The sequence below is a fragment of the Stenella coeruleoalba genome (assembly GCF_951394435.1).
Source record: "Stenella coeruleoalba genome assembly, chromosome: 6".
NCBI classification, from domain to species: domain Eukaryota; kingdom Metazoa; phylum Chordata; class Mammalia; order Artiodactyla; family Delphinidae; genus Stenella; species Stenella coeruleoalba.
In genome coordinates this window covers 93,579,726-93,607,578 of record NC_137151.1, presented here as the reverse complement: position 1 = coordinate 93,607,578, position 27,853 = coordinate 93,579,726, and the positions used below count along the sequence as shown (strand labels likewise).

At 42.1% G+C, this 27,853-nt stretch overlaps 1 protein-coding gene across 1 annotated transcript in view; it reads right to left on the bottom strand.

The window, feature by feature from the left end:
- Positions 1-14,884: 14,884 nt before the first annotated feature.
- Positions 14,885-27,853, bottom strand: part of LOC307187665 (aldehyde oxidase 2-like) — a gene marked incomplete at its 5' end in the record, with an annotated part of 72,247 nt that continues 59,278 nt past the window's right edge. The window contains 7 exon segments of the mRNA XM_079924061.1: positions 14,885-15,362; positions 15,477-15,542; positions 18,102-18,216; positions 19,844-19,892; positions 20,844-20,922; positions 22,647-22,775; positions 24,905-24,987. Of these exon segments, the coding sequence (XP_079780187.1) occupies positions 15,141-15,362; positions 15,477-15,542; positions 18,102-18,216; positions 19,844-19,892; positions 20,844-20,922; positions 22,647-22,775; positions 24,905-24,987 (743 nt within the window). The 3' untranslated portion in view covers positions 14,885-15,140.

Here is a 27,853-nt window from a genome sequence, read left to right as displayed (position 1 = left end):
CTTTCTCCTATAGATTTTTAAGCTACCTAGATTCTGGCAATACCACTTTGGGGTGGTGTATCAGGATAGGGTAGGGGTGGGCAGCCAGATAGGGGAATTTTAGAAAAGCTCTTTACGTAGTTCTGATATGTTCACGCTTGCTTCTTCCAGGTGCTTAAGGGAGTGGGGAGAAGAGCCTCAGGGCAGGAGAGGGGACAGGGTTCTGTTGTTGCTGTTGTTTTGTTTGTATGTACATCGTATCTCCTCAGTGTGTATACATTGTGAGCAACTTGAGAATAGGATGTTGAAATATTAAGCCCCTAAACTTTGATTCATCTAGTCTTTAGTTAAAAATATAAATAAACTATTGTCACAATGGTGTTTGACAGGCCTGAGGAGGAAAAAATCAAGTACTTTGCATTTTCAATATACTGATTTGGATAAGCCTTGGAGAACATTTATATGCCAGCAATTTCTTAAGCACAAGGAACTAAGATACTGAACAAGTGGAAAAAGGTCTTGCTTGTATTGGTACAGGCTCTGCTCTTGTAATATTTGCTAAAAAAGGAAGAAGTTCCTCCTTAGTTATACATTTAATGTTAATTACATCGGGCTTGTTCAAAGTTAAGACAAAGTTCCTTGCATCTTCTCCCTGGAATGTAATTGTCTAGTGGTTACATTTAGTCAATAAATTATATTTGTTGTAGGATATGAAATTCATTCAGTTAAATTGTAAATGAACTGTGTTCATCAATTTCATCACTATGTAAATTGTGTAGCCTCTTCTGACATACAGAAAAATCTCAGAGTCCCGTGTCTGTTTTTCCTTGCTAGCCGTGTATCAGTGTCTAACTTTAAAAATATTAAACCATGACTCATATAATGTACAGTGAGCAAGATCAAAGATATAGTCAATGAGGGAGCCAAGATGAAAACACAAGTTCAAAGGAAGATATGAGAAACTGTACGGAAGAAAAGAATGCCAGAATAAGATTACACAGTTAGACAAAAACAAAACAATACAAAAACAACAAACAAACAAACAAAAACAAAACAAAAAACAACCCCAAACCCAAAAAAACAAAACCAAAAATCAAAACAAAACTGGTGAATGTCCTACAGGGCAAAAAAACTCCTGAAACCTTTGGCGTTATCTTTTCCACTCTACAGAAATCATTTGCTGTTTGTCAATGTTCTACAAGTTAACACCTGTATTAGTTTCCTATTGCTGCTGTAACAAATCACCACACACTTGGTGGCTTAAAATAATACAGATTTATTATCTTACAGTTTTGGAGGTCATATGTCCAAAATGGGTCACACTGGGCTAAAATCAAGTGTCAGCAGTGCTGTGTTCCTTCTGGAGGCTCTAGGGTCGAGCCCATTTCATGGCCTTTTCCAGCTTCTAGAGACTGCCTACCTCAAGACATATCTTTTCAGAGGATGAACCCTACTAAATAGTGGATACATAAAGTTCCATTTCCCTAGAGCAGTACTGTCCAATATAACTTTCTGGGATGACGAATATGGTCTCCTCTATGCTGTTCAATATTGTACCCACCAGCCACTCATGGCTTTTGAATACTTGAAAGGTGGCTAGGGTAACTAGAGAACTGATTTTTTAATTTAATTAATTAAAATTAAAATCTAAATAAGCCACGTGTGGCTTACGGCCACCATATTGGACAGGGCATCCCTAGAGCATCAAATTACTCATTAATGGGTTTATTAGTTCTGGAGTATGACTTTGAACCCTCCCACAGTATTTTTTCCCCTTATTTCCAAGTTTTGGAAAAAATTTCAACATGTGCAAGTGACATAAATAGTGACTCCAACAGATTAAAATTCAATAACAATGTAGCCTGATTTCTCTGTTAAGGAACTAGTTTCTTTATTTTTACCTTCCTTAGATCTCCTTGCTCATGAATATCTGAGTTACACAGTATAGGTTTCACAACTATCGAAACTTTCTGTTTGAATAGAGCATATTGTTTGCTCTTCCTTAGTCAAACATGTGTTAAGTATCAGTTTGAGATAGATCCTGTGGTAAAGGATGAGTAAAATACAGTCCCTGACACCACAGTGGACCCATTATCTAGAAAGGGAGAATACACGTGTAGACAAATAGTTGGTGGGAGAAAAAGAAGAACCAGGTACAATAGGGCATAAAGGAGGAAAGGTCACATCCACCCCAAACTGTATCTGTTAGTCTCAGCAAGAAGGTTTATTGGCATGGTGGGTTGAATAGTGTCACCCCAAATTCATGTCTACCTGGAACCTCAGAATGTGACTTTGTTTGGAAATAGGGTCTTTGCAAATGTAATTAGTTAAGATTAGAGGTCATACTGGATTAGGGTTGTCCCAAGTCCAATGATTGCTGTTTTAATAAGAGAAAGAGAGAGAGCTGGACACAGACACACAGGGAAGAAGGCCATATGATGATGGAGGAAGAGATTGGAGTGATGCGGCTACAAGCCAAGAAGACCAGGAGCCTCCAGAAGAGGCAAGGAGGGATTCTTCCCTAGAACCCATGGCCTTGCCCACACCTTGACTTCAGACTTCCAGCTTCCAGAACTGTGAGGAAATAAATAGTTAAGCCATTCAGTTTGTGGTCATTTGCTACAACAGCCCTAGGAAAGTAATACCTTTTTTTTTTTGGCTGCGCCGTGAGACTTGTGGGATCTTAGTTCCCTGATCAGGGATTGAACCCAATCAGTGAAAGCACCTGATCAGGGAAAGCGCCAAGTCCTAACCACTGGATCGCCAGGGAATTTCTTTTCTTTTTTTTTTTTAAGGAGAGTAATACAATTGGAAAGATACTCTGTAGCTCACAGAACTGAGTGCTGAGCTGAAGAAGCCAGGCTTCAGATGTGTAGGAACAGGGGTACCTCTGAGCATCTCAGCTGCAGAGCTCATGTACTCTCCATGCCTGGCCCGGCCATCCAGGCAATCTGCTCCAGTGGCCTTTTAACCTTGTGTACCTCACTCAAGAGTCTGACTCTCATCAGAGAAACTCTGATCTGGCTTATTCTGTGCCTTTCCCACAGCCCTCCTGGAACACATGGAGTGGAGGACAGGTAACTTCTCAGAGGAAAAGACCCCAGTCAGATAAAAATGACAGATGACCACTATGCCAATGTTAGCACCATCCTTTTTGGAAGAAGAAACTGTCCTGTTGGATGCTACTCATTTAGCCAAGGAGGGTGGGTGGTTACAGATGTTGAGAAAGATTATCCTGGCAGCTCCGTGCAGAGCGGTTTGGAGCAAGAGTAGCTAGACAGCTGGTGACGTCAGCCAGAGTGAAGTTAAGGGAGCATGGGGGCGTCTCCTGCTGCCATGTCTGTGCCAAGGAAAGAACACTCTCGTTTTGCAATCTGTGGTTTCTTAACATTGACTCATTCAATGTTGTGTAGGGAGGCTGAGAGATGCCTTTATTTTCTATCGCCAATTATTTCCGCCTATTTTTTTACTTCTTTTTGGTATCTTGAAAGTCAGAAAGCTTACTTTTTGCTACTTGTCTACCCAGTTATATGAGATGATCAAGTGTTTTTACTGTTCCAGGGTGGAGCTCAGAGCAGATTGTTTTTCCTTTACGTGAGAGAAAACCCACCCAGAGAAGCCAGGCTCCGAAGGCAAGTGTACAATGCCTCCTGTGCACCCAACACCCAAGGGGGAAGAACATAGAGCTCAGATGAGTGTCAAGGGTTACAATTTCTCACTATTATGGGCACCAAGGTACTGCTGACATGGAAAAGGGGGTGGAATTGTCTAGACAGAGAAAGGGGGAACAGCATCTCACTCAGTGGGTCCAGCAGGGGTAACAGGCAGGAACCACCTGCTTGTCCTGCTGCCTTAGACTCCCCCTGACATGCTGACATTTGGCCTTTGTGTCCCATCCATCTGTGGGATCAGTCGGGAGTAGCTCTAATCTTGACAACAGTAACTGGGCATTCTGGGACCAGCTATTCCTGAAGGAAAGAAAAAGGTAAAAAGTAGCTAATAAAAGTGGTTATACTCTGCGCTTGTGTAAGAAATGGCTGGATGGGATGGTGGTATGAGAGTCTTTACACTGTATAACTTTTCATATTTTTTTAACTGTGTGAATGTGTTACTTATTTAAAAAATTTAGTAAGTTTTATTCTTTAACAAGGCTTATAGAGCCCAAAGAACTGGTTTTTAGTATGTGGCTTCAAATATGTCTTTTAAAAAAGTATTTTATTCATATCCATGCCACCCAGATTTTAGTGCATCAACGAACATGAATAATTTTTATTCAGACCCCTCTGTTCTTACTGCTTTATAGTTCTCAACCGTGACAAACGTTAAATAAATACCCAGTAACCATCCTTAGCCCTAATACACCAAATTAAAATAAAAATTATATTCACCATCATTTAAAATGATACAAATGATAAAACACACACATTTCTCACATTCATATTAGATTACACAGTTAAGGATTTTTTGTTTTTAAACTTTTTTTTTTTTGCGGTACGCGGGCCTCTCACTGTTGTGGCCTCTCCCGTTGCGGAGCACAGGCTCCGGACGCGCAGGCTCAGCGGCCATGGCTCACGGGCCCAGCCGTTCTGCGGCATGTGGGGTCTTCCCAGACCGGGGCATGAACCCGTGTCCCCTGCATTGGCAGGCAGACTCTCAACCACTGCGCCACCCGGGAAGCCCAAGGATTCTTTTTTAAAGAGCCAAAACATTTTTTCTTTATTACTTTCAACTTATTTTACCTTGGCTACTCCCACTAAGTTCCCCAGCTCTTCGGCTCATGTGTGCAAAAATCTTGTGTAATTTTTTTGTCCTGCCTGTGACCCTTCTGCATCTGTCTCCTTTCTCTTTGTGCTCCTGACCCACTTCCTCCCTTGGACTCCTGTGGCCCAGTGAGGCCTCCAGTCAGCCTGTGGACAGCTGTGTCCCAGTCACTTCAGTCAGACATACTCATGGCCTTCAGCAGCCCTCAGCCTCCTCCAGACTGACTACATGCCCAGTCTTTGCCTCCCCCCCCAGTCACCCAGAGCTCCCAGCTCAGCCTCACCTCCTCTGTGCATTCCTTCCGGGAGTCACTGCAGATGAAGGCTTGGTGAGCCCGATAGTGTGGATTCTGGCTGACAGGGTGTCATTTTTCCCTCTTACTTTCTGGTCAAATAACGCCTAATTCATATGCTGGTCTCTAAAATGCAGATTAGTTGAATTTGATGGATCCTGCATGTTTGTTTTTTTTTTAATGATATGTATTTTTTTAAGTTTTTTATTTATTTAAAAAAAATTTGTTTTGCTGCATTGGATCTTTGTTGCTGCACGCGGGCTTTCTCTAGTTGTGGCAAGCGGGCTACTCTTGGTTGCGGTGCACGGGCTTCTCATTGCGGTGGCTTCTCTTGTTGCGGAGCACGGGCTCTAGGCGAAACAGGCTTCAGTAGTTGTGGTACGTGGGCTTCAGTAGTTGTGGCTCACGGGCTCTAGAGCACAGGCTCAGTAGCTGTGGCGCATGGACTTAGTTGCTCTGTGGCACGTGGGATCTTCTTGGACCAGGGCTCAAACCCATGTCCCCTGCATTGGCAGGCAGATTCTTAACCACTGTGCCACCAGGGAAGTCCCAATCCTGCATGTTTTAACTACAACATAAAGGTGATTACAATTTAGAATTCTTTTGCTCCATGTTACCCACTTCAGTATGTGGGAAAATGAGCAATTATGTATTTCTGAAACTGATACCAGATTGCATATTTTTCATAAACAAATTTAAAAAAATAAAATGTTTTGTGATCATGTTATGAAAACGTTTTTACATTGCTTTTTCCCTCCAAATTCCAAAATAATGTTAAGCAGTTGTATAGCTGACCTACCATGAGGAAAATACTCCTTTGCTGTCAGATGCAATACACAGACCCATAGCTACTCCACAGTAAAAACAAAACAATACAAATGACAGTTAAAGACTCAGAATGCAATTTCTATTTGCATTTTGTTTTAATTGCACAGCACGGAGAAGATTCTGACACATAGAAATAGTCGTAAGTGGTAAAGTGGCAAGAGGTTTTTTTTGGGGGGGTTTGTTTCATTTCATTTCATTTTTTTTATATTTGTCTTGCAATTTGAAGATGGTCTTTATTTTAAAGTCTGTACAAAAACTCAACAACCTGTTCATTCATTAGTGGTCTCCGATTTGTTAAAATATGGCATTTAGCACATCTGAGTGTGTGTGTGTGTGTGTGTGTGTGTGTGTGTAGCTGTCCTTTATTGAGTAGTAGTGTCAGGCATAATACTATGCACTTTATATACCTTGTTTTATGTAGGAATTAGAGTGGACTCGCCATCACATCCATACCTGGGTGTATGTTGTTAAATTACTATTTTATAATAACTTAAAACAAAATTTTAAATGTTGCCTATTTTGATTTTTGTGGTTGGTATTGTGAGAGGAGAAACAAAAGTCTCATTTATTTAGTCTGATTTAGCAAAACTATCAATGCAAGTTCTCATCTGACAAAGCACAATGGAATTAAACATGCATATGTTAGCCCACAACTTGTGGGTTGTTTTAGACATTTAATTGGAAAATTAGCATTTGATGAAAAAACTTTGTTTTCTTTGAATCTATAATGTTATTCTCTTTTGCTTTCAGTTTTTCTAATGTTGCCCATTAAGTGTGCAGAAAAGCAGAAGTTTAATTTTCTAACAACGAAAATACTTGTTCCTTTTTATCAGCATATATCTCCCAGGTAGTTTTGGTGGCCACTCTCCAAAGTCCTCAGTGCTTTGTATTTTGTGCTAAGCAGCAGTACAAAATTGTAGCAGTTGAACTCAACGAATACAAATAGACAACTCTTCCAAATAGCACTGGTTAATTATAAGTGCAGTAATCAATAGATTTTAATTTGATGTTTTGCACTCAAGTTGTAAGTGACTCTCGAAAGAATCAGGGAGTAGGATCTTTAAAATATCTTAATCCACAGCATTTCCATTTAAAGTTTTATTTTAAAATAAAAAGAAAAACTGCATGTTGGGTAAAACACCCTGAACTTTCCTTTGTCAGCATCCAAAGCCATTCACATTTAGTGCTGAAGGATTGAAATGTTGGATAAGATTTGAAGAGAAAGCTTGATTTACACACTTGTGCAATCCTAAGATTCCACAGAGCACAGCTTGAAAGCCACTGGACTAGCTGATCTTGTCATTTTGAGTAATAATCTTTCAGCTTATTGATCTTACCTTTTAGGAAATGACAGCAGTGTTATGCTATAGGGATAGACCAGGGTTTAAATGTCTTAGGATCGTTTCTTGGGATCTAAGAAAGAAAGCAAATTAAATACTTAATATCGTAATACCATTGCAATATTTCACCAGGAAAATGATATCAAATATGTAGGTTTTGAAAACTTTTTCTGATGGGAGGTGGCAGGATTTTCCTGGGGAATGGGACTGTACCATTCCTTTCAAGTGACAACTCTGAAAAGACAGTGGGTCAGTGTTGTCATCTCTGCTACCTGTAATGTTGCTAATTAAGAGCGCACTTGGATTCGTTACCTATCTTCTCTGCTTCTCAGATGTGAATCCTATGAAAACTTTTGGGGGAGGAGAACAGGAAGGGGAAAGTGGTTAGGCTGAGTGTTGCTTGGAGCCTTTAGACCCAGACTCCTTTGCAGTGATCCGAGAACAGCCCTGTCTACACATTTAGCCAAATGATTTGTGTGGTACACACAAATCTTCCTTGTGGTTCTTAAGTCCTGTCTCTGCTGGGAATTCTCCCTCTTAGGTTTGGCCGAAAAGCAGAACAAGCAGAAGATACATTCCCCGCCTCTGCTACTGTCATGTTTTTGCTTGCAGAGTTGACTTTTAGTTACAAAGGTGTTAAAAACAAAAAAAAAACTTCCCATAAATAATGAAAAGTTATGAAGATTCCGGAAAGCTTCTCCTGATATTTATTTCACAAAAATACAAAAAGATGACAACAAGCACAAATAAAAACACAGCCTGACCCCCAGGATATCTTTACAAGTTTTATTCTTACTGTTTGCTCTTAATCTGTATCGAAACGTAAATGGAGGGCTAGTTTGCCCTCCTCAAAGGGATTTCCCTTATTCTCTACCTAACTGCTGCACTGGGAGTTACTTGGCTATCTTTATTGAGAATCAGCCTGTTCCACCTGGGCTGGGCTGGCTGCAGGACAAATCGACCTCGTCTGAGGTAGATTCAGGTCAACTCTTCTGCTAAAGGTGATGGCAACTTTTAGTCTCTTCTAAAACCTGCTTCCTATTCTTTTCACTAGACCTGGGTTCCTGGGGTGCCCTTCTACTTTGGGACTCAGATCAATACTCATTCTCTAGCTACCCCAGCCTTCTTGGGTCTCACCCACTCCCTAGCTCCTTGAGTGAGGACACAACTTTCCTTTTTTCTCAAGGATCCCAGCTCTGGGACTTAAACTGCTCTTCATCGGCCCTGGCTGATGTTCCCTTTAACTTCTCCCTTGTTTGGGGCCATCATTCCCTTCCTCCTTCCTCCTCTTTCTCCCTGGTTGGTTCCTTTTTTTTTTTTAAAATATGTACATATATATATATATATATATATATATATATATATATATATAAATTTATTTATTTATTTTTGGCTGCGTTGGGTCTTCGTTGCTGCACGTGGGATTTCTCTCTAGTTGCAGCGAGCGGGGGCTACTATTCATTGCTGTGCGCGGGCTTCTCATTGTGGTGGCTTCCCTTGTTGCAGAGCACAGGCTCTAGGCGTGTGGGCTTCAGTAGTTGTGGCTCGCGGGCTCTCAGAGCACAGGTTCAGTAGTTGTGGTGCATGGGCTTAGTTGCTCCATGGCATGTGGGATCTTCCTGGACCAGGGATCGAACCTGTGTCCCCTGCATTGGCAGGTGGATTCTTAACCGCTGCGCCACTAGGAAAGTCTCATCCTGGTTGGTTCTTGATAGCTATGATGAAGGCAATATATCACTATGGCTGTCAGAGATACATCTGTGCCCAGTCTCACTGGTTTCAAGGCCTAGTGTCATCAATCCAGGATTGTTAATCATCCTCATTGGGCAGTAAAGGATGAATTTAGGAGGTTCCGTTGTCCCAACTCTGCACATTCCTAAGAAGGGGTTAGCCCTTGACCAGTTCGTGGGAGATAACACCTCAGCCCTCAAAATATCCTGCCTTATGGGAGTGTTTTTGTTTACCTGAGGCCTTGGGCCATGTGCTATCACTTGACCTCTGGAAGACCTGGACACTGAATGACTAAGGTCAGCTATGCAGGTGACCTCTGTCTATGTGACTGATTACCAATAAAACTCCTGGACACCAAGGCTCAGCTGAGCTTCCCTGGCTGGCAATACTTTGTGTATCTTCTCCCGCATTGCTGCTGGGAAAAGGAGGTGCTATCTGTGTGACTCCACTGGAAGAAGACAACTGGAAGCCTCACCTGGTCTCTCCTGGACTTTGCCTTATGTGCCTTTGCCTTTGCTGATGTTAATCTGTATCCTTTCACTGTAATAAGCCATCACCATGAATATAACAGCTTTCTGAGTTCTGTGAGTCCATCATTGAAACATCAAAACTGAAGATAGCCTTGGGGACTTCTGACTCAATCATCATCATCATCAATGTATATTGACCATTTAATATGTGTGACAACTGCTAAATGCTTTTCATGGTTCTTATTCAAACCTTATAACAATGCTGTAAAGAAACTAGAATTATTCTCTCCACAAACGTCTCCCCTCATTTTATAAAGAAACTAAATGATCAGAGAGGTTAAATAAATCATCAAAAGTAGGGCTGGGATTGCAACCCAGGTCCCTTTGACTCCAGGGCCATGTCTTAAACACAAAGCTAAAAAAGTGTGTCATAACTCCTTTCCCTGACCTGATAAGATGGCTACCATTTTCCTTTTTCCCATTCAGCATCACTTATTCCCTCCCTGGTTCCACATTAAATATGTTTATTCCAGGATGCCTCCAGCTTTACCAGACTAAAGGAGTAACCTTCCAGAGACCAGGTAGGAGAATTTTTAGATGCAAAAATACACATTCACTGGGACTTCCCTGGTGGCGCAGTGGTTAAGACTCCGACCTCCCAATGCAGGCGGTCTGGGTTCGATTCCTGGTCGGGGAACTAGATCCCACATGCATGCCACAACTACTACATGTTATCGGGGTAGGTTCCAAAACCGTAAGGAAAAAGAATGCAGGCTTGTAGGGCTGTCAGGACATCTCCCCATACCTGGAGAAATGCAAGGCTGTGTATGCATAGGATATGGGGTTGGGGACTAGTGTTTGGGGTCAAACCATCCAAGAACAGTGCGAGTAAAGCAGGCTGGCCACAGCACAGGAAATGTTCACATGCCTTTCCTCTTTCATCTGTCAGGAAGGGCTTCCTTTACTGCACTAAACAGGTGGCACTTTGAATGCTGCCAGCTCTCAGAGTCTGTGTACCTAGAAATGCAAAAGAAGCAGGGAGGGAAAATGAGACATGGGTGCTAGTGAGGTAGAGGGAGGAGAGCAGGTGGAAGGAGGCTGTTTTAGGGTTTTCCTTTTTTTTAGTTTTTTTTTTAATTGAAGTATAAATTGATTTACAATGTTTTATTAGTTTCAGGTGTACAACATAGTGACTCAATATTTTTATAGATTATACTCCATTTAAGGTTATTACAAAATAGTGGCTATATTTCCCTGTACCGTACAATATATTCTTGTTGCTTATTTATTTTATACACAGTAGTTTGTGTCTCTTAATCTTAATGCCCCTTCCCCAGGCCCTCTCCCCATTGGTATGTTTTAGGTTTTCAAAGTGGGGAAGGTAAATGTCTTTAGAAACAAGACACTCGCCAACTTTATAGAATAACAGGGCAGGACAAGTTCTCCAACGCAGTATTTTTCTAATTTTTAAGGTTGTGGAACCCTTCATGTCTCTGAGTCCTAAAGATTTTTTAAAAACTGAAATCCTTGTTTCTAAGGAAAGTCCTAATTTGAAAGTGTTAATTAGGCATTTTCTGTATAAAGGAAATTTCATTTTTTTCTTGTGGAATTTTAAATGACTACACAAAATACATTTTCCAATAAATACATGTTTCTTTCTCCCATCACGAAAAAGGAAATTTTGTATAGAAATGATATTTCTTGTGGTATCTGTTTGAGCCAGGCTGCTCTGTTGGGCTCAGAGCAGAAACTATCACCAGCAACACTGTTCTGACCAAGTTAACCACCTAAGAAAGGGATAAGAGCAAAAATCAACAACTCTGATCAAGGTTACCAAAGCCACACTGGTAAAAAAAAAACAAACAACTTTTTATATGATTATTCAAACTGCAGAAATTTTTATAACAAAAATGCTCCAGCCTTCTTACAAATGTCTCCTTTTCATTGATGCTTAAAGTCAATTACCCGTGAAAAACAGGCTGCTAAATCTTAAGGGCTGTTTTTTCTGCTCTCAGCAGTTCCACTTGATTTAATGCGGAAAACTCTTTTTAAGCCTTTGGGAGAGGTATATTTTGAAAAACGTCATTAACAGTTATAGGTATTAGGTGGAGACCTTAACTGTAATATTTACATGGTGACTTGTATTTACACAGTATTTTTACATGTATTATTTTACTTAATTCCAAAGGAAAAATACTGAATGTTTGACCCTGATTTCTGTTTAAGAAGTAGCTATATCCTGGCTTTTATTTACCTTATGATTATAAGAAGCTTGTTATAAGATGAGGTTTGGGACTTTCCAAAACTCATGTTCTAGTACACAGACCTGACCGTCTCACCTTCTTACTTGTCAGAACAAATTCTTTTGACAGAAGTATTCAAAGGCCAAATACAAAGAGTGTTAGTATCTATATTTCTCAAAAAAGATTTTTTTCACAGTACAATATTGTATGCCAGTGTGAAGCATTATATATCTCAACTAAAAAACCACATTGGAGTTCGACCAAATGTAAATGCTAATACGGGCTCAGATTTGCTGCAAGGTGCTTTAAAGAAACTGGTCTGTGTCAAGAGCCAGGCTACAACAATTTCAGGAGGCCTGCTGTGTGAATGAACTGTAGTTTCGAAAGATCTGAAGCAGCAGACCTGCACTGTGATAGGGGCTAGTTGCCAGCAAACTGCTGATTGGATAAGGACTATCCAGGTTTCACCCTGATGACGTGAAGATAAAGTTGCTTGGCCACACATTTCTATTTCTTTTCTCTCTCTGCCACGGAGAACAACAACTGCAGCCTTTCAGTTACAAGTTTTTTTCCACCAGGGAGTCAAGATCAGAAACTTACGAAGAAGGCCATTTTGGAGGACTACTTAGTCCCAGGCTACTTTGAATCCATTGAAACTGCCACAGGGCCTTTGCACTAGCTGTTCTCCGCCTGGAACACACCTTTACCAGCTTTACGCTTGCTCCCCCACTTCATAAAGGCCTCGGCTCAAATGTAAATACTCCAGAGAAAACTTCTCTAATAATCTAAAATAATCTATCACAAGCTAGCCCCCTACTCTTCTATTTTGCTTCACAGTATTTATCACCACCTGAAATTGTAGGTTTCTTTATTTGTTTACTGTCTGGTTTCCCCAATAGAATGTAGGCTCCATATGGCAGAGATTGACTATCTCACTATTTTTTTAGTTACCAGCAGTGCCTGGCACATGTAAAGGGCTGAATAAGTATGCTAGATGAATGAATGATTGCATGATAAATGATCAAAGCTGGGGCCACATCTCATACCCCTTTGACTGTAAGAAAAGGTTAAGTTAGACAAGTTTATTCTATTGACACACAGGGATAACCCACAGTTAGGCAAGCGCTTATAATTTACAGTAATTGTTTGTCTTCCCCCTCTGGTATACCATAAACAACTAGAGAGAAGGCGCCTTTGAGTCTAGTTCACCACTATACTCTTCGTACCTCAAACTATGCGAGAAGGAAAGTATCATTTAATTTGATTTGATTCAGATATGAATTTGATTGAAGATATGAAATTTGATTAAGATATGAAAGGTGAGTAGGGGGTTAGCCAGGTGAGGAAAAGCAAGAAAATGGTTCCAAGCTGTGGGAAGAGCTGGTGGAGGCCTCTGTCCTTGACATGAGGAACAGACAGAAAGCAAATGTAACTAATGTGGAGAGACAAGGTGGGGTAGGGAACCCCGTGTGGCTGGGGAAGTGGGTGGGGGCCAGCCATGCTGGACTTCGCAGGTTTATGCGTTTGGCAGGGCAATGTAAACAGGTTTATCTTTATCCTAAGATCAATGGGAACCTTTTCGCCTCTGTACATGCTAGAGTGACATGATCATATTTGTCACACCACGTTGCAGTGGGTGTAAGGAGACCAGTTAGGAGGCTGCTTTGACCCAGGCTAGAGAGATGGTAGCTGGACTTAGAGTCTCTAGAAAATAAGCTTCTTGAAGGTAGTGATCACTCTCTGTTTCATTCACTGCCATATTCCCAGCACCCAGATCAATTCCTGGCACCTATTAGATACTCAGCAAATGTTTGTTTAATGAATGAGTGACATAGTGGTTAGAAATGGAGGAAATAGACTGGTGGAAAAGATTGTTAGGGGCATGGTGAAGGACTAGCTACTGAGTATGAGGGAGAGAACTGTCAGGCCAAGTCCAAGGTTTCTGGTTTGTGTTACTATATGGATAAAGGAGTATCGACATTTCCTGTGACAGGAAGTGGCAGAAGAATCTGTTTTGTGCGTTTCTGGTTCTCTCTGTTAAACTAAGAGTCAGGACTTCCTCCTCTTTGTCTCTCTTGGGAGGCCCCACTCAAGGCTGGCTTCTGGCTGTCCTCTCCTCTGTTGGTGTACAGCTGAGGAGAGGGGGTCTGCAGGCCAGAACAGAGGAACCCTTGGCTCACGGAAGTCTTGTCAAGGATTTGAAGAAGCCTATATTCTCATTGATTCAAATAGATGTGAGGTCAGTGGAATGGCTAGGAATATTGTGGGTCAGGATGAGAATGAAAGATAAATGGTCTTTCTCAACATGTTCTAAGTAGCCTTAATAACAAGAGGCTTATTATTAAGAAGTTAAAACTTCTGCCCTGCTCTTGCCTCCAAAACTTATTCCAGTGGCTATAAATAAAGATTATGAGGGGCTTCCCTGGTGGCGCAGTGGTTGAGAGTCTGCCTGCCGAGGCAGGGGACACGGGTTCATGCCCCGGTCCGGGAGGATCCCACGTGCCGCGGAGCGGCTGGGCCCGTGAGCCATGGCCACTGAGCCTGCGCGTCTGGAGCCTGTGCTCTGCAATGGGAGAGGCCACAAAAGTGAGAGGCCCGCGTACCGCAAAAAAAAAAAAAAAAAGTTATCAATTTGCTACTCCTAGTAAGAAGTCACACAATAGATTTTAAAGAAAAATTTAACAATGCATCTCAAACCTAAATGAAGTTTCTACTCCAAGGGTAGTTTTCACATAATCTGCATACAGCAGTGCAAACAAATTCTGACCTTTACTTTAATTCACAATTTCACTATTTTAGCAATTACTCAGGGTTGGTGTCTTTGTTTCCTGGCAGTATTGACATTTTGGGCCAGATAATTTCTTGTTGGGGACTGTCTAGTGCATCGAAGGCTGTTTAGCAGCATCCCTGGCCTCTACCCACTAGTAGTAATATTTTCCCCCAGTTGTGACAACCAGAAATGTCTCCAGACATTTGGTAGCTGTTCCCTGTGGGAGCCAAATATCCCCCCTCCCCCAGTTGAGAAATGCTGCTTTAGATCCATTTCTCAGTATGACTGAGGACTCTGGGCCCCTCAGAGGTGAGTGGTTGGCTTAACATCATAGGGAATTGGTAGAGCTGGGCAGGAATCCAGGTCTTCTGAGCCCTCAGTCCGGGATTGTGTCCATGCTGCCGCTGCTTTCTAAGATTTCAGTAGCATCGTGCCTTCAATCCCATTTAATATTTCAGTCTTCAGGTTCTTAAGTGAGAATGTCTTAAGTGAAAATGTTATTCTATCAAATCAAAGCTTCTTGCTGAATTTTAGAGTTTTCAGTGAAAAAGAATATTAATAAATAAAATCCCAGGATTGCCATTGGGCAGATCATTTATCTTCTCACTTTTCTCTAGGTGATTTGTCTCCAAATTGTAACAGTTTATCGGGATTGGGTCCTGATAACCATTGACCTCTATCTTTTATTTCGTCCACCTGCTTTCATTTACCAAGCTACCTGATCCATCACATTGTGTAGTAGTAGGTTTGTATGCTTACCTTGGATGAATAGACAGTTAGCGGGGTTTGTGATGATGGCAACGTGGAGACATTAAGCTCCTCTGGGACATCGCTGATGGTTGGAATTCTGTACTCATCTGGACCTCGAGAGCACAGGACACCTTCTGGGGAGTATTTCACCTCTTCAGTGGTATAAAGGCCCATTCCCTGAATAAATAAACCTTCAACCTGAAGCGGGGAAAATGTCAAGCTCTGTGATATCATGTGCTTTTTAGAAGGCCTTTACCTACCCCACAGTGGCTCTCAGGAAGCAGCACCCATCTTGGTTGGGCCAGCACCTACTTGCCGAATATCAGTGGCCGGATTTTGACTGCAACATGCATCCATGACGATGTCTGTTCTGATTTTCTGCCAAAGTTAAAATTACCTGACCATGAGAACTTGAATTAAAAATACTATTTTAAGGTTTCTTAAATGGCCCCAATTTATTCCAGGACTCGGGCTGGTTAATTAGCACTGCATTGAACCTCATCAACATTAGAGGTGACGAGACATCTGCTAAGCTCTTCAAATTTAGTGCTAGGACTGTCAATGACCCCAGAAGGTCTTCTGCATTCGTGGTTTTGATTCCTCTCAGGTGACTCCAAAGTCCACGGCATGTTGGTGTGTTTGAGCGTCTCTTAGTAAATAATGGAGCCTGACTGTTCATCTGATTCTCAGCCTTGATTCATTCTAATATAATCATGAGCTCATCTAGTCCTCATAATGGTTCACTGTAGGTGGTATTATTGCCGTTTTATTGAGGAAATCATGTAGTCACAGCGGCTTGTATGAATTTGGGGATTTGCAAGATCTTGGGTGTATTAAGGGCGAATGTTGAGACCAATTTACTTCCTTCCCTGAGAAAAATCACACTAATCTGGCCCTTCTGTTGTGTCACTGGGCGTGTGCACGCAGGCTGTGAAGGAGCCACAGAAAGCCGTATATGGCTGTGGTCTATCTCAGGAATATCTCTGGGCTTTCCTTCTCCCCCACGTCCAGTGTTTGTTCCAACATCATCATTCACTGTTTAGGCCCAATACCTGGGCTCCTACTTTCTAGCCCTTTGAATGGGAAATTCTCTTTTGATTCAACCATTGGCCTCTCAGACAACCTACTATGGGCACTGAGACCAACCTTCGTCCATTCTCAACCTGGATAGGGCAGGAGATTAGACACACCCCAGAGTGAGTTTTCAACTTATTTCCATCTTGAAACCTGGTGTATTTTGCATTATAGGTATTGGAAAATGGGAAGAGTTGGCTGTGCACTAGTTGAACCTTCAGATGGTTTAGTTCACCAACCACAAATAGCCACCAGCAATAAGGCCTGTCATTTTATTTCTCTGATTCCTCTTTAAAATCAGTTTTGCCTTTTCAAAGAATGAACTATTTCAAGGGACCAAAGTGATACTGAAATGACTGAACCATAAGCTATAATAAGGAAGGCACAGGGAAGACCAAATCTTAACTTTTCTGGCACCCCAAATTCTGGAAGATCTCCATGAGGTTCATTTCTTCAGGGATTTCTACCAAGACCCTCAGGTGGAATTGTCAGATAAAATAAGTATGTCCCATATAGTGCATGGAGCATGTTTATACCAGAAAATTGTTTGTTGTTTATCTGGAATTCAAATTTAACTGGGAGTCCTATATTTTTACTTGCTAAATCTGGCAACACCTCCTTTAAGGTGGAGGATCAGACAACTAGTTGTTTCTAAAAACAGCTTCCCACCTAGTGTAGAGCCTCAAATGGGTTACAGGGGTGCCAAGATACAGACACAGGCTTTCGGAGGTCCTGGGGCAGGACACCCAGGTTGGTCACCTGCCAACATGGCTTCCTTGTTTGCAGCAGTGTGCTGTGCAAATATGATCATTGTCTATGTGTGCCAGGATGTGAAAAACATCCAGAAACACAAGTTTTAAAATAATCATGTGAGTAATCTGTGATCCTAATTTCATGAGTTTACTTCTTCACAATGATCTAGAATGAAAATGGAGACATAATATTAATGTGCCCTAAGGATAAAATTGAGTGGAAAGTGAGGGCAGCTGCTCTCCAGACATCCCTTCATTTATTGTATTTTTATCTTATTTATGTAATATTTAAGCAGTGGGCAAGTTAACCAACAATGGGGCAATAAAAGACATTTTGATAAAATTTATAGGTCAGTATTTGCAAAGTCCTTCCCATTTTTACATGGACTGACCATTTCTATTTTGGGGCAAGGTGGTTCAAGATGATATTAGAAGAATTAGTGTATGGAATTTAGATGTGTCATCGGTACATCCTGTAAATTTCCTATACCTTGGATTGTACTATATTCTATTTAAGGTTTCTGTAATCTCTCTGTTTCTAGAATGGTACCTGGGGTTTATCCTTTATGGTGGAAGTTATTAGTTTTTGGTTAAATATGACTCCCTGTCTCCAATAAGGGTATTTTTTGGATGCTCAATTAAATAGTAAACACAAAAATTATTTTAATTACCTGCCCTCCCCTCTCCCCCAGTCTATTTCTTTAGGACCAGTAGTACCTTTCGTTTAATTGACTTTGGGGGAATATCACATTGCTATGTGCTTTCAAAACTTTTACTCAAGACAATTTACTAAATTACCTAGTCAGATAGATAACTTGACCTTCCTTTAGGAATAGACCCTTTTCTGAAAAAAAAAAAAAAACTTTGGAAAGTAATTCTGTCTGCAATGGAATAAAATATTTAATGCATTTTAGGCTGTCATGAGCAATTCCTTCTGTACTTCTTTTTGAGTGGAAATTCAGGATAAAGCTGAATTTCTAGACATTCCCATGGAATTGAAAGAATCTTGTCCTTATTGTACAAGTATTACATAATGAAATTGGGTTATTAGTGTAAACATAATTTTGTTGTTGTTTTTACTTGCTAAGAGGAAAGTTGTCAAATAACTTACCTTGTGAGCTCCGGTCAGGCAGTCACTTTCAATCTTGGAACAGGTTACTCCATAGACATAGTAGGAAAAAGGGTCTCCTTTTCCTTTCTCCCGGTCCATGAGGGCCTTGTAGCCCCTGATGGAAGAAATAAAGCCCTTTAACTTGGGGGGCGGGTGCAAACAATGTTGATTTGTTTTAAATTTACCAAAGTTTTAATGACAGCATTTTATTTGATTGATGTTCATTGTGACTGCTTTTAAGTTACCCATATTTACAGTCTAGCTACTTACAGCAACACTAACATTTGCCTCCATTTTTAAAGAGGATATGCTTTGTGCTGCAGTTAGGATGCCAAAAAGAGAGAAGCCAACAAACTGTTTCGGTCCAGACCTCACAGGGTGTCTGCACCTTGAGGGTTTAAGGTTTGACTTTTAGATCTGCACGTTGAAAACCTCAATTGATTTTTATTAGGGTTCCCAGAGGGACCCCCTAGACTGCACTAACCAAACTCATAGGGGACTGGTGGTAATTCAGGGCTGGTGAGAAAGGGCCGGTAACTCGATGTGTTTATTAATGGAAGATGGACCCAGCTAGAGGGCTGATTTGCCCTCTTCTTGGATTACTGAACTCAGGAATTTGGAACTTATTACGTACAGGGCACTGGGCTGGCCCTTACCTCCTTTCTTCATGAGGATTTTCTATACTCGTGTGTGTGTGTGTGTGTGTGTGTGTGTGTGTGTGTGTGTGTGTGTGTGTGGTTTGTTGGCTTGTTTCATTTGATTGTAAAACTAATGTCATACACTTCCCGCGTTTGACAATCAGCTCCCCTCTTTGTGCTTCATTTAATTAACGTGCATCTACTGAGGGCCTCCCACTGCCAGGCACTGCACCCAGGATGCCTGGTGATGACCGTCCTATCCATCCTATCCATCCCTCCAACTCTTTTGCTTTGTTACCAACAATAGAACCCATTCTAATATTTTTTTCTCCTCAGCTGATACACTAACAATTTCCTTCTGACTGAGTTCAGAAGTCTAAATTAAGCATCCTATCCATCTCTCTTGCCCAGCAAGGAGCTTCAAAATAGAAAAGTTTTATGGTAAAGGGAGGGAGATGTGTAAAATTGAGTTGCAACTTATTTCTAATGATATTACTACTCATAGTAAAGAATAGTAAATAACGATTAGACATCGTAAGTCATGTTTATTTATTTTTTTACCAAATAGGGGTATTTTTATTATTTAATATTTTTTGGACATAGCACAAAGGCCTATTCAAAGTCGTGGAATTTGGGGCCTAGAAGGAACCTTAAGGATCACATAATAAAAACTTATTTTATGGGCTTCCCTGGTGACGCAGTGGTTAAGAATCCGCCTGCCAATGCAGGGGACAAGGGTTCAAGCCCTGGTCCTGGAAGATCCCACATGCCGCGGAGCAACTAAGCCCGTGCACCACAACTACTGAAGCCCGTGAGCCACAACTACTGAAGCCCGCGCGCCTAGAGCCTGTGCTCTGCAACAAGAGAAGCCACCGTAATAAGAAGCCCGCACACCGGAATGAAGAGTAGCACCCCCTCGTTGCAACTAGAGAAAGCCTGCGCCCAGCAACAAAGACCAAACAGCCAAAAATAATAAATAAATAAAAATAAAATTTATTAAAAAAAAAAAACCAACTTATTTTACAACTGAAGGAACTGAGGCCCAGAGTGATTTGATGGCCTCATAATTTCTTAGCCAAGTCAAGGCATTATTGTAATTTTTACCTGGAGTATCCAGTGGCTGAAAGACTGATTATTTGTTCAAAAGCAGTTTCTATGTGCAGAATGGGCATATTTAGTCAGAATAAAATAAACATACCATCTGATAGGTGAGAAGGAAAATATTCTGTATATCAGAATTGACATCTGACAATTGTTACTGGTGCTTTGTAACCAATAATAGAACCCATCCTAATATTTTTTTCTCCCCAGCTAGTGCACTAACAATTTCCTTCTGATTGAATTCAGAAATCTAAATTAAGCAAGTACAATAGAATCTTGCTGCACATCTGTGGTGTAGGGGCTTAGTTCACAAGATATCTGGAGCTTCATTTCTAAGTGTTAGAACTCTGGTAAGTGTGTGTGCAAGTGTGAGATAATTGTTCTAACGAAATAAGATATAGAACATTGTAAAGTTGGATTAAACAAGTCTTTTCCCTTGAGATATATTCAGTAGCAATTAGGCTTTTTAGTTTTCTACCTCCCTCCCCAAATATCACATTTTTATGGCTTAGGAAGGCTCAGTCTTTTCTTTCTTACTTAAGAAAGAAAAGAGGTGGGCTTCGCTGGTGGAGCAGTGGTTGAGAGTCCGCCTGCCGATGCAGGGAACACGGATTCGTGCCCCGGTCCGGGAAGATCCCACATGCTGCGGAGCGGCTGGGCCCGTGAGCCATGGCCGCTGAGCCTGTGCTCTGCAACGGGAGAGGCCACAACAGTGAGAGGCCCGCGAACCGCAAAAAAAAAAAAAGAAAAAGAAAAGAGGTAAGGCCTCTGGTAATTCTTCACACACTTCTGTTCCTCCTCTCAGCGATGCAGTTCCCTGTGCTCTCTCTCCACTCGTACCTGGGATACATCATGGAGCAGTTGTATCACCTGGTGATCCTGCCCTTTCACAGAAATCCACTCCTAGGTCTGACTCTACGTGGTGCGTGTGCGCACTACCACAGCTCTTTCAGCACAGGTTTGGATTGCTTTCTCATTTGTAGTAACAGACAGAGTGGAACACTTACCCAGTCTTTGCAGGTACCTTCTGGAGTTTTCTTAATGATGGGCTCAAGGTGTTTCAGAAGAATCTGACAAGCATTCTTGAAGGAGTAAAGAAGTGAATCCTCATTAGAGAAGAGCGTGGTGGTTAGGATTTGAAAGAATATTGGTTGACAATTGATCAGGTCAGTGAATGCTTTTGGGGTGCCTGATACTGACACATTGGGAATGCAGAGACGATACCAACACAGCCCCTGATCATGAGGAGAGTATCAGTTATAGAGGGTGTTTTCCCTTCTTCACTCACTTCCTGTGAAACTATGGGCTCAGCTGAATTTCTACTCTCAGATCCCCTTTCTAAGAATATTCATGTTCTTAATTCCTTCTCTTTTTTTTCTAAATTTTGGATTTATACCTTCTTTCGTATTTTCCAGCCATTAAGATCTATGGAACAAAACATCCTATTTTCATTCAAATTTGTGCTCTTTAGTCTGTAACAGTGACATGCCAGTATCCCTCTGGGTCTGAAATATTGTTCAACTGTCTGTCCAGTCTTTTGTCTGTTCATCCATCTGTCATCAAACTACTGCAGTGAAGTCCATGGCTTTGAGTGTGAAGTGAGAAAATAATTAAATTTGTTTCTGTGATAACCTAGACCCACAGAGCTTATGATCCATGATATAGAAGCCCCAAACCCTAGAAGATGGATTAATGCCTAGTTTGGGCTGACAACTTCCATACACACAGAGCAGTTCCTATTTTGTGTTTGATTCTACCTAAAATTGGATCTCATGAATTTGGGGATTCCCACCTTGTTCTGAGCAAAAACAGTCTGTTTTTTGAGCCCCTAGGAGGTGTCTCCACAAAGATAAGATGGATTTGAAAGTGGTTTCTCTTGGTAGCCTAAGTGCAGTGTCCTGGGAGTGAGGCTATATGCCTCCTCAGAATGTCCCAGTGGAAAAAGTGGACAGTTTATAACAGAAACATGACAAATAGATATTACTTCAAAAGTACATGCAGTCAGATATCTGAATTAGGAATATGAAGTCATGGTTCTATTCTGAACTAGTGAAAATTTAGCAGTCTTTTTTTACATTAGTTAGAAAAATAAGTACAAAGAAAAAGGATGAGTAGTCTGGTGGAACTCTACTAATGCAGACACTTTAATTGCACCATATCTACCTGGCTGGGGTTCTGTCTGCCTACCTGCCTGCAAGAACTTGTTTGTATCAAGGGAAACTTGTACAGGTCTGCATTACTTGGTACCCAGATTTCTTTGTTCTGTGTCTCCCAGGGACACAGAAAATTTGTTCACCAAAATCCATTCTCCCCTTCTTCCATGGTAGCTGGGCCATGGTTTCCCACTGCTCTACATTTCCCCAACCTCCCCTGTTGTTGGACATGGCCTGAGACTGGTTCTGCTAATGGATGATGAGGGGAAGTGACTTGCATCCCTCCGAAGTCTGGCCTCCATGTTCTTTCCCTTCAAATCACCCAAGTGATGATGCTTAGGGCAACCTTGAAAGCCACGTGTTGAAGATGAAGGAATTGCCATCACACTCTGGGTGCTCGAATGACCGAATATTCCCTCTGGATTGTGTGCAAGAAAGAACTTTTGTTGTGTTGGAGCCATTATATTCTGGGTCTGTTTGTCACCTCAGTTTAGCTTACTCCAACTAACACCCTCTCCTGGCATTTTGGTGATCCCAAGCCTATGTTCAGTGACACAGATAACTTCTCTGAATCCAACCACTGTGACTATATCCAGCTAAGAAAACCAGAGATGTGGAGAAAGCACCCAGAAAAGACAGACAGGAGGAAGCACCTGTATGCCTCTGCCATTGACATCTGAGCCAATGGATGCTGCTGTAGCAATTGTATTAGGTTCCATGGCTGTACTTGTTTCACAGATGTGCATGTATGACATGGGTATTTTTAATTCACGGCTGGCCACTTAGGAGAAAAAGAAATAATTTCAAGTCTGGTAAGGACTTCTATGAAGACTTGAGTCATTATTTTTCTTAATTAAAAAATTACTATTTTTAGTACATCCACAATATCCTTTAAAGCCTAGAATAATGTGTCTTTTAAGAATTAAAACCAGGCTTTCCTGGTGGCGCAGTGGTTGAGAGTCCGCCTGCCGATGCAGGGGACATGGGTTCGTGCCCTGGTCCGGGAAGATCCCACATGCTGCGGAGCGGCTGGGCCCGTGAGCCATGGCTGCTGAGCCTGCGCGTCCGGAGCCTGTGCTCCGCAACGGGAGAGGCCACAACAGTGAGAGGCCCGCGTACTGCAAAAAAAAAAAAAAAAAAAAAAAAAAGAATTAAAACCACTTTTTAGTAGGGCCTCGTGCTAATTTTTAAAGTGTTTTCTTGGTAATATCCCACAGCAGTTCTTCTATTCAAATTTAGTGCATTTAGGATGTTAAGGATTTCCTTTTTTCTAAAGTTTACATGTGTAGAGAATAGGCCAAGTTGAGATTATTCAGATTTACTTAGTGGCAGTGGCAGGAAGAGAGACAGAGAGTAGATTGACTGACTCAGTTTGGTCTTAAGTGTGTTGGTATTGGCTATCAGATGAACTTGGAAGGACCCTGGGGGCCTGTCTTCTTTCTTGCCCTCATTCCCACCTTAATTTTAGCTTCCTCCCTCTTTTCTTCTATTTGTTCCCACTTGCTTATACTCCTCTAGTATGTGCTATTCACTTTTTCCTTTTCTGTGCTTTTCCTTCCATTTCTCTAGCAGACACATGTGGAAATTAAGATATTTAATCAAGAAAAAATGAAAAAGAAAGAAAGGGAGGGAAGGAAGGAAAAGAAAAAAGCACTGTTTTGGCCGATACTGTGTTTTAGTTTTTGCAAAAACACTTTCTCTAGATGTCTGCAGGTATGTACCTGTTCATACTTGCCAATCTTCAGACTAATACTGTTCAGTGATTAAGTTTCTCCAGAAAGATGCAAAATGAGAGAAAAAAAGGACAATTTGATGAATTCTTGGTGATGAAAATCCAAAAGGAATTTATTGGTCCACATCACTGGGAAGGATGGAGGAGCTAGTATCACATATATCTGTATCTAGGGGCTTTGTGGTCTCATCTGGATTCTCCCACAGCCTCTCATATTTGCTTTTCTTTCTACCATGGCCACATCATTTTCAATGGTAGACAGGTTTCATCATGGCACAGAATTGCCTCTGACAGCCACTGGCCTATAGCATAGTAGCTAAACTACCACAAGGGAAAAATAGTTCCTTTCTCCTAACATCTACACATCAGTTCCAGGAAAGGACATTGACTGGCCTTGCTTGGCCCTGTTTCTTCTTCCTCGACCAATCCCTGCAGCCAGCAGGGTTCAGGAACTATGATTGGTCAGACCAGGGTCCTGTGCCTATATATCTGTGGCAGGCATTGGGGCCAGGAGGGGGATGAGGTTAAAGGTACCAGAATTGAGGAGTCTTTCAGAACTATATGGAATGTGGGAGGGGTATTCCAAAGGAGCTAAGGGGCTGGATAGTCAAAAGCTGCAGATGTGCACTATGACAACCTAGTAAATTAGTCATAAAGTTACATTTATTCAATTTAAAGCATTATTCTTTTTTTTTATCCTGGGATTATATCTTCCTACTTTGGGTAGATGTGTGTGTGTTAAGATATCCTTTAAAAATTATAGGATGATGACAGTTGATGAAATACTTGTCCTTGCTTCTCAAAACAATCCATTAGCCACCTGACGTTATTGTCCAAACTTTAAAAATTATACATACTGGTCTCAAAACAGAAAAGTTGAGAAACGCCTACTCTAGGTAAGCCTGCACGGTGTACCCACCACAGTGCTCTGGGGGCACATCAATGGTGTTTTCACTAAGAACCATCTCTGTCCATAAACCTGGGCCAAGCTCCAGGAGTATCTGCACATGTGTAGGATTTCCACCACCTCAGCCATTCTATTTCATATGTAAGAAGTTTTTCAACTAAATAGTCAAGATCTTAGGGTTTGCATACAGGGAGTCATCATTGACTCTAAAATTAGTGCCAAATGTCTGTCATGTCAACAATGTATAGAGAGATGAATTTTATTTCTCTCACCTGTAGCATTTTGGTGTAAATACCTTGTCCCAGTTCATTGACATCATGTGTGATCAATACGGACCCATCGGTGTAGATATGAACTCTTTGAAAGTCATTCCTCTGCTTAAATCCTCTGGCTGACCACTCAACCAGCTCCTTAAACATTTGTAAGTGCTTGCACAGGTTATGCCAACCTGTGCTCAGCTCGACATGTAAAGACGAGTAAGACGTGGTTCTTCCTCAAATAACTCACAGCATAGTGGGGGGACAGGCTGGAGAGCAAGTCATTACTGTGTGGAATGTTCTGTGAGATAATGGATGTGGCGGAAGGGGCTCTGGGAGAACAGATCCAGCTGCTTCTAGGGAGCCCGGGAAGCGTTCCCCCAAATTACAACTGAATGGAATCATGGAGGGAAGAAGGGGTCACCACTGGGCAAGGTGGGTGAAAACTCCCCATTGTGTGTAAGGGAAAGCCCGGCTCCTTACCACAATACGAGGCCCTTTGGGATTTGGTCTCTTGAACTTTCCCAGATTCATCCCTGTCTTTTCCCTCCTTGCTTCCAAGTCTGGCCTGACAGCTGCTCCTTCCTGACCTGTACTCTTGCTGATGCCGTTCTCTCTTCATGGCCTGCTCCCCAGCCTTCAGACCCACACCCCAAGTCTCTATTCTGTGAAAATTTCCTTGAATGCTTCTCATTCCCCTCTGGGAAGGATCAATGACTCCTTCCTCTGCACTTCCTCTTACAGGGTGTACTGGGTTGAATAGTGTCCCCTCCCACACCTCAAATTCATGTCCACCTAGAACCTCAGAATGTAACTTTATTTGGAAATGGAGTCTTTGCAGGTGTAATTAGTTAAGATGAGGTCATCGTGGATTAGGGTGGGCCCACTAGGACATTGGCTAGTGTCCTTATAAGAAGGTCACGCGAAGATGGAGGCCACCATAAGCTGGAAGAGGCAAGGAAGTATTCTTCCCAGGAGACTTCAGAAGGAACGTGGCCTTGCTGACACCTGTAGTTTGAACTTCTAGCCTCCAGAACTGTGAGAGAATAAATCTGTTGATTTAAGCCACCAAGCTTGTGGTACTTTGTTACAGCAGCCATAGGAAACAGATACTGGGGTGATAGGCTCTCCTGTGAGTCTCTCAGAGGAGGGGCCTGGTCTTGTTCATCTCTGAGTCCTGCAGAGAACTTTGAGCAGGTCTGAATCACAGAGACACTAAATACATGTTTGTTGAATTGGACAAATGGAAATGTGGTATTTTTCTTTCCAGGAAGAGGAGGAGGAATTGGGACTTTATTCGTGTCTGGAGATGCCCGGAAGCCCAGGGTGGCTTGGAGGCGCTCCGGGGCATCAAGGCTTGGAGGCGCTAATAATAGTATTTATTCACCGTGGGCCTTTGACTCCCTCTGAGGAGAGTACTTCTCATACCTAATTGAGAGAGTAGGTATTCCAGCTTTGTAAGTCATCGGCTGACCTGGAATAACACACTTCAACTCCCAGCCAGATGATTCTTGGGTGTGTCAATTTAGAACGCTGTGGGGAAGCTGGAGGCCTTTCAAATGGAGACAAAGTCAGCGCTGGATTTAAAGATTTTTTTCTTTTGTAGCAAGATGAGAAGCTGTCTCCCATGGATGATGGTAGAGAGTAGGCTATGGTTTAGGTGAAAGGTGGCCATGCAAGTGAGGGGAGATGTCGTATAATAAAAAGTAAATATGTGGGGCTTCTCTGGTGGCGCAGTGGTTGAGAGTCTGCCTGCCGATGCAGGGGACGCGGGTTCTTGCCCCGGTCCGGGAAGATCCCACATGCCGCGGAGTGGCTGGGCCCGTGAGCCGTGGCCGCTGAGCCTGCGCGTCCGGAGCCTGTGCTCCCCAACGGGAGAGGCCACAGCAGGGAGAGGCCCGTGTACCGAGAAAAAAAAAAAAAAAAAAGTAAATATGTGGCACAAGGATATATTATACAATATGGAGAATATAGCCAATATTTTATAGTAACTATAAATAGATTATAACCTTTAAAACTGTGAATCACTACATTGTATACCTGTAACTATAATATTGTGCAGCAACCATACATCAATAAAAAAATAATAAAACCCAAAAAAGATGTGGTCTTTGGCCCTGGTTCTTGGCACAGAACTCCCAAAACTCTTGGAATTTATTGTCTTCTGTAAGCTAATGGGATGGTTCATGGAGGGAGCCTAGATAACTTCAGGATGGGTGCTCATTGCTAGAACAACAAAGTACATGGTCAGAGGGTGCCCTGTCTCCCAGTCTCCAGGGAAGGGAGAGCAGTTCAGTCACCAATGGTCAATAATGTAATCAACGGCACCTATGTAATGAAGTCCATTATCAGCACCCCCCTCCCCACCCCAAGTGACAAGGTTCTGGGAGCTTCTGGGTTGGTGAACACATCCACAAGCTGGAGGCAGCATGCCTGGGTGAAGAGGGCATTGGAAGCTCGACTCGCCTTCTCCCATCCCTTGCCCTGTGCATCTCTCCCATTTGGCTATCCTTGGGTTGTAGCCTTTGTAATAAACTAGTCATAATCACAGTAAAGTGCTTTCCTGAGTTCTGTGAGTTGTTCTGTGGCTTTATCAAACCTGAGGGTGGGTAGTGGAAACCCCTGAATTTGTATTTGTCTGGGCAGAAGTGTAGGTAGTATGGGTACCCTGTTTTCGCTGGCATCTGAAGTGGGGACCATCCTGTAGGACTCAGTCCTTGATCTGTGGGTTCTGCGCCAACTCTGGGTAGTTAGTCCCGGAACTGAATTGTTGGACACCCAGTTGGTGTTGGGGAATTGGTGGAGGACAGACAGCACTTGGTGTCAGAGAGAAATACCACACTGGCAGCTATCCAGGATCTCTTATACCCCGGCTGTTGATTCAGTCCAGACTTGTAGACGTGACGGTTAACCTCCTTGTGTCTCTTTATAAAATGGGCACTCTGGACCCAAACGGGAATGTGA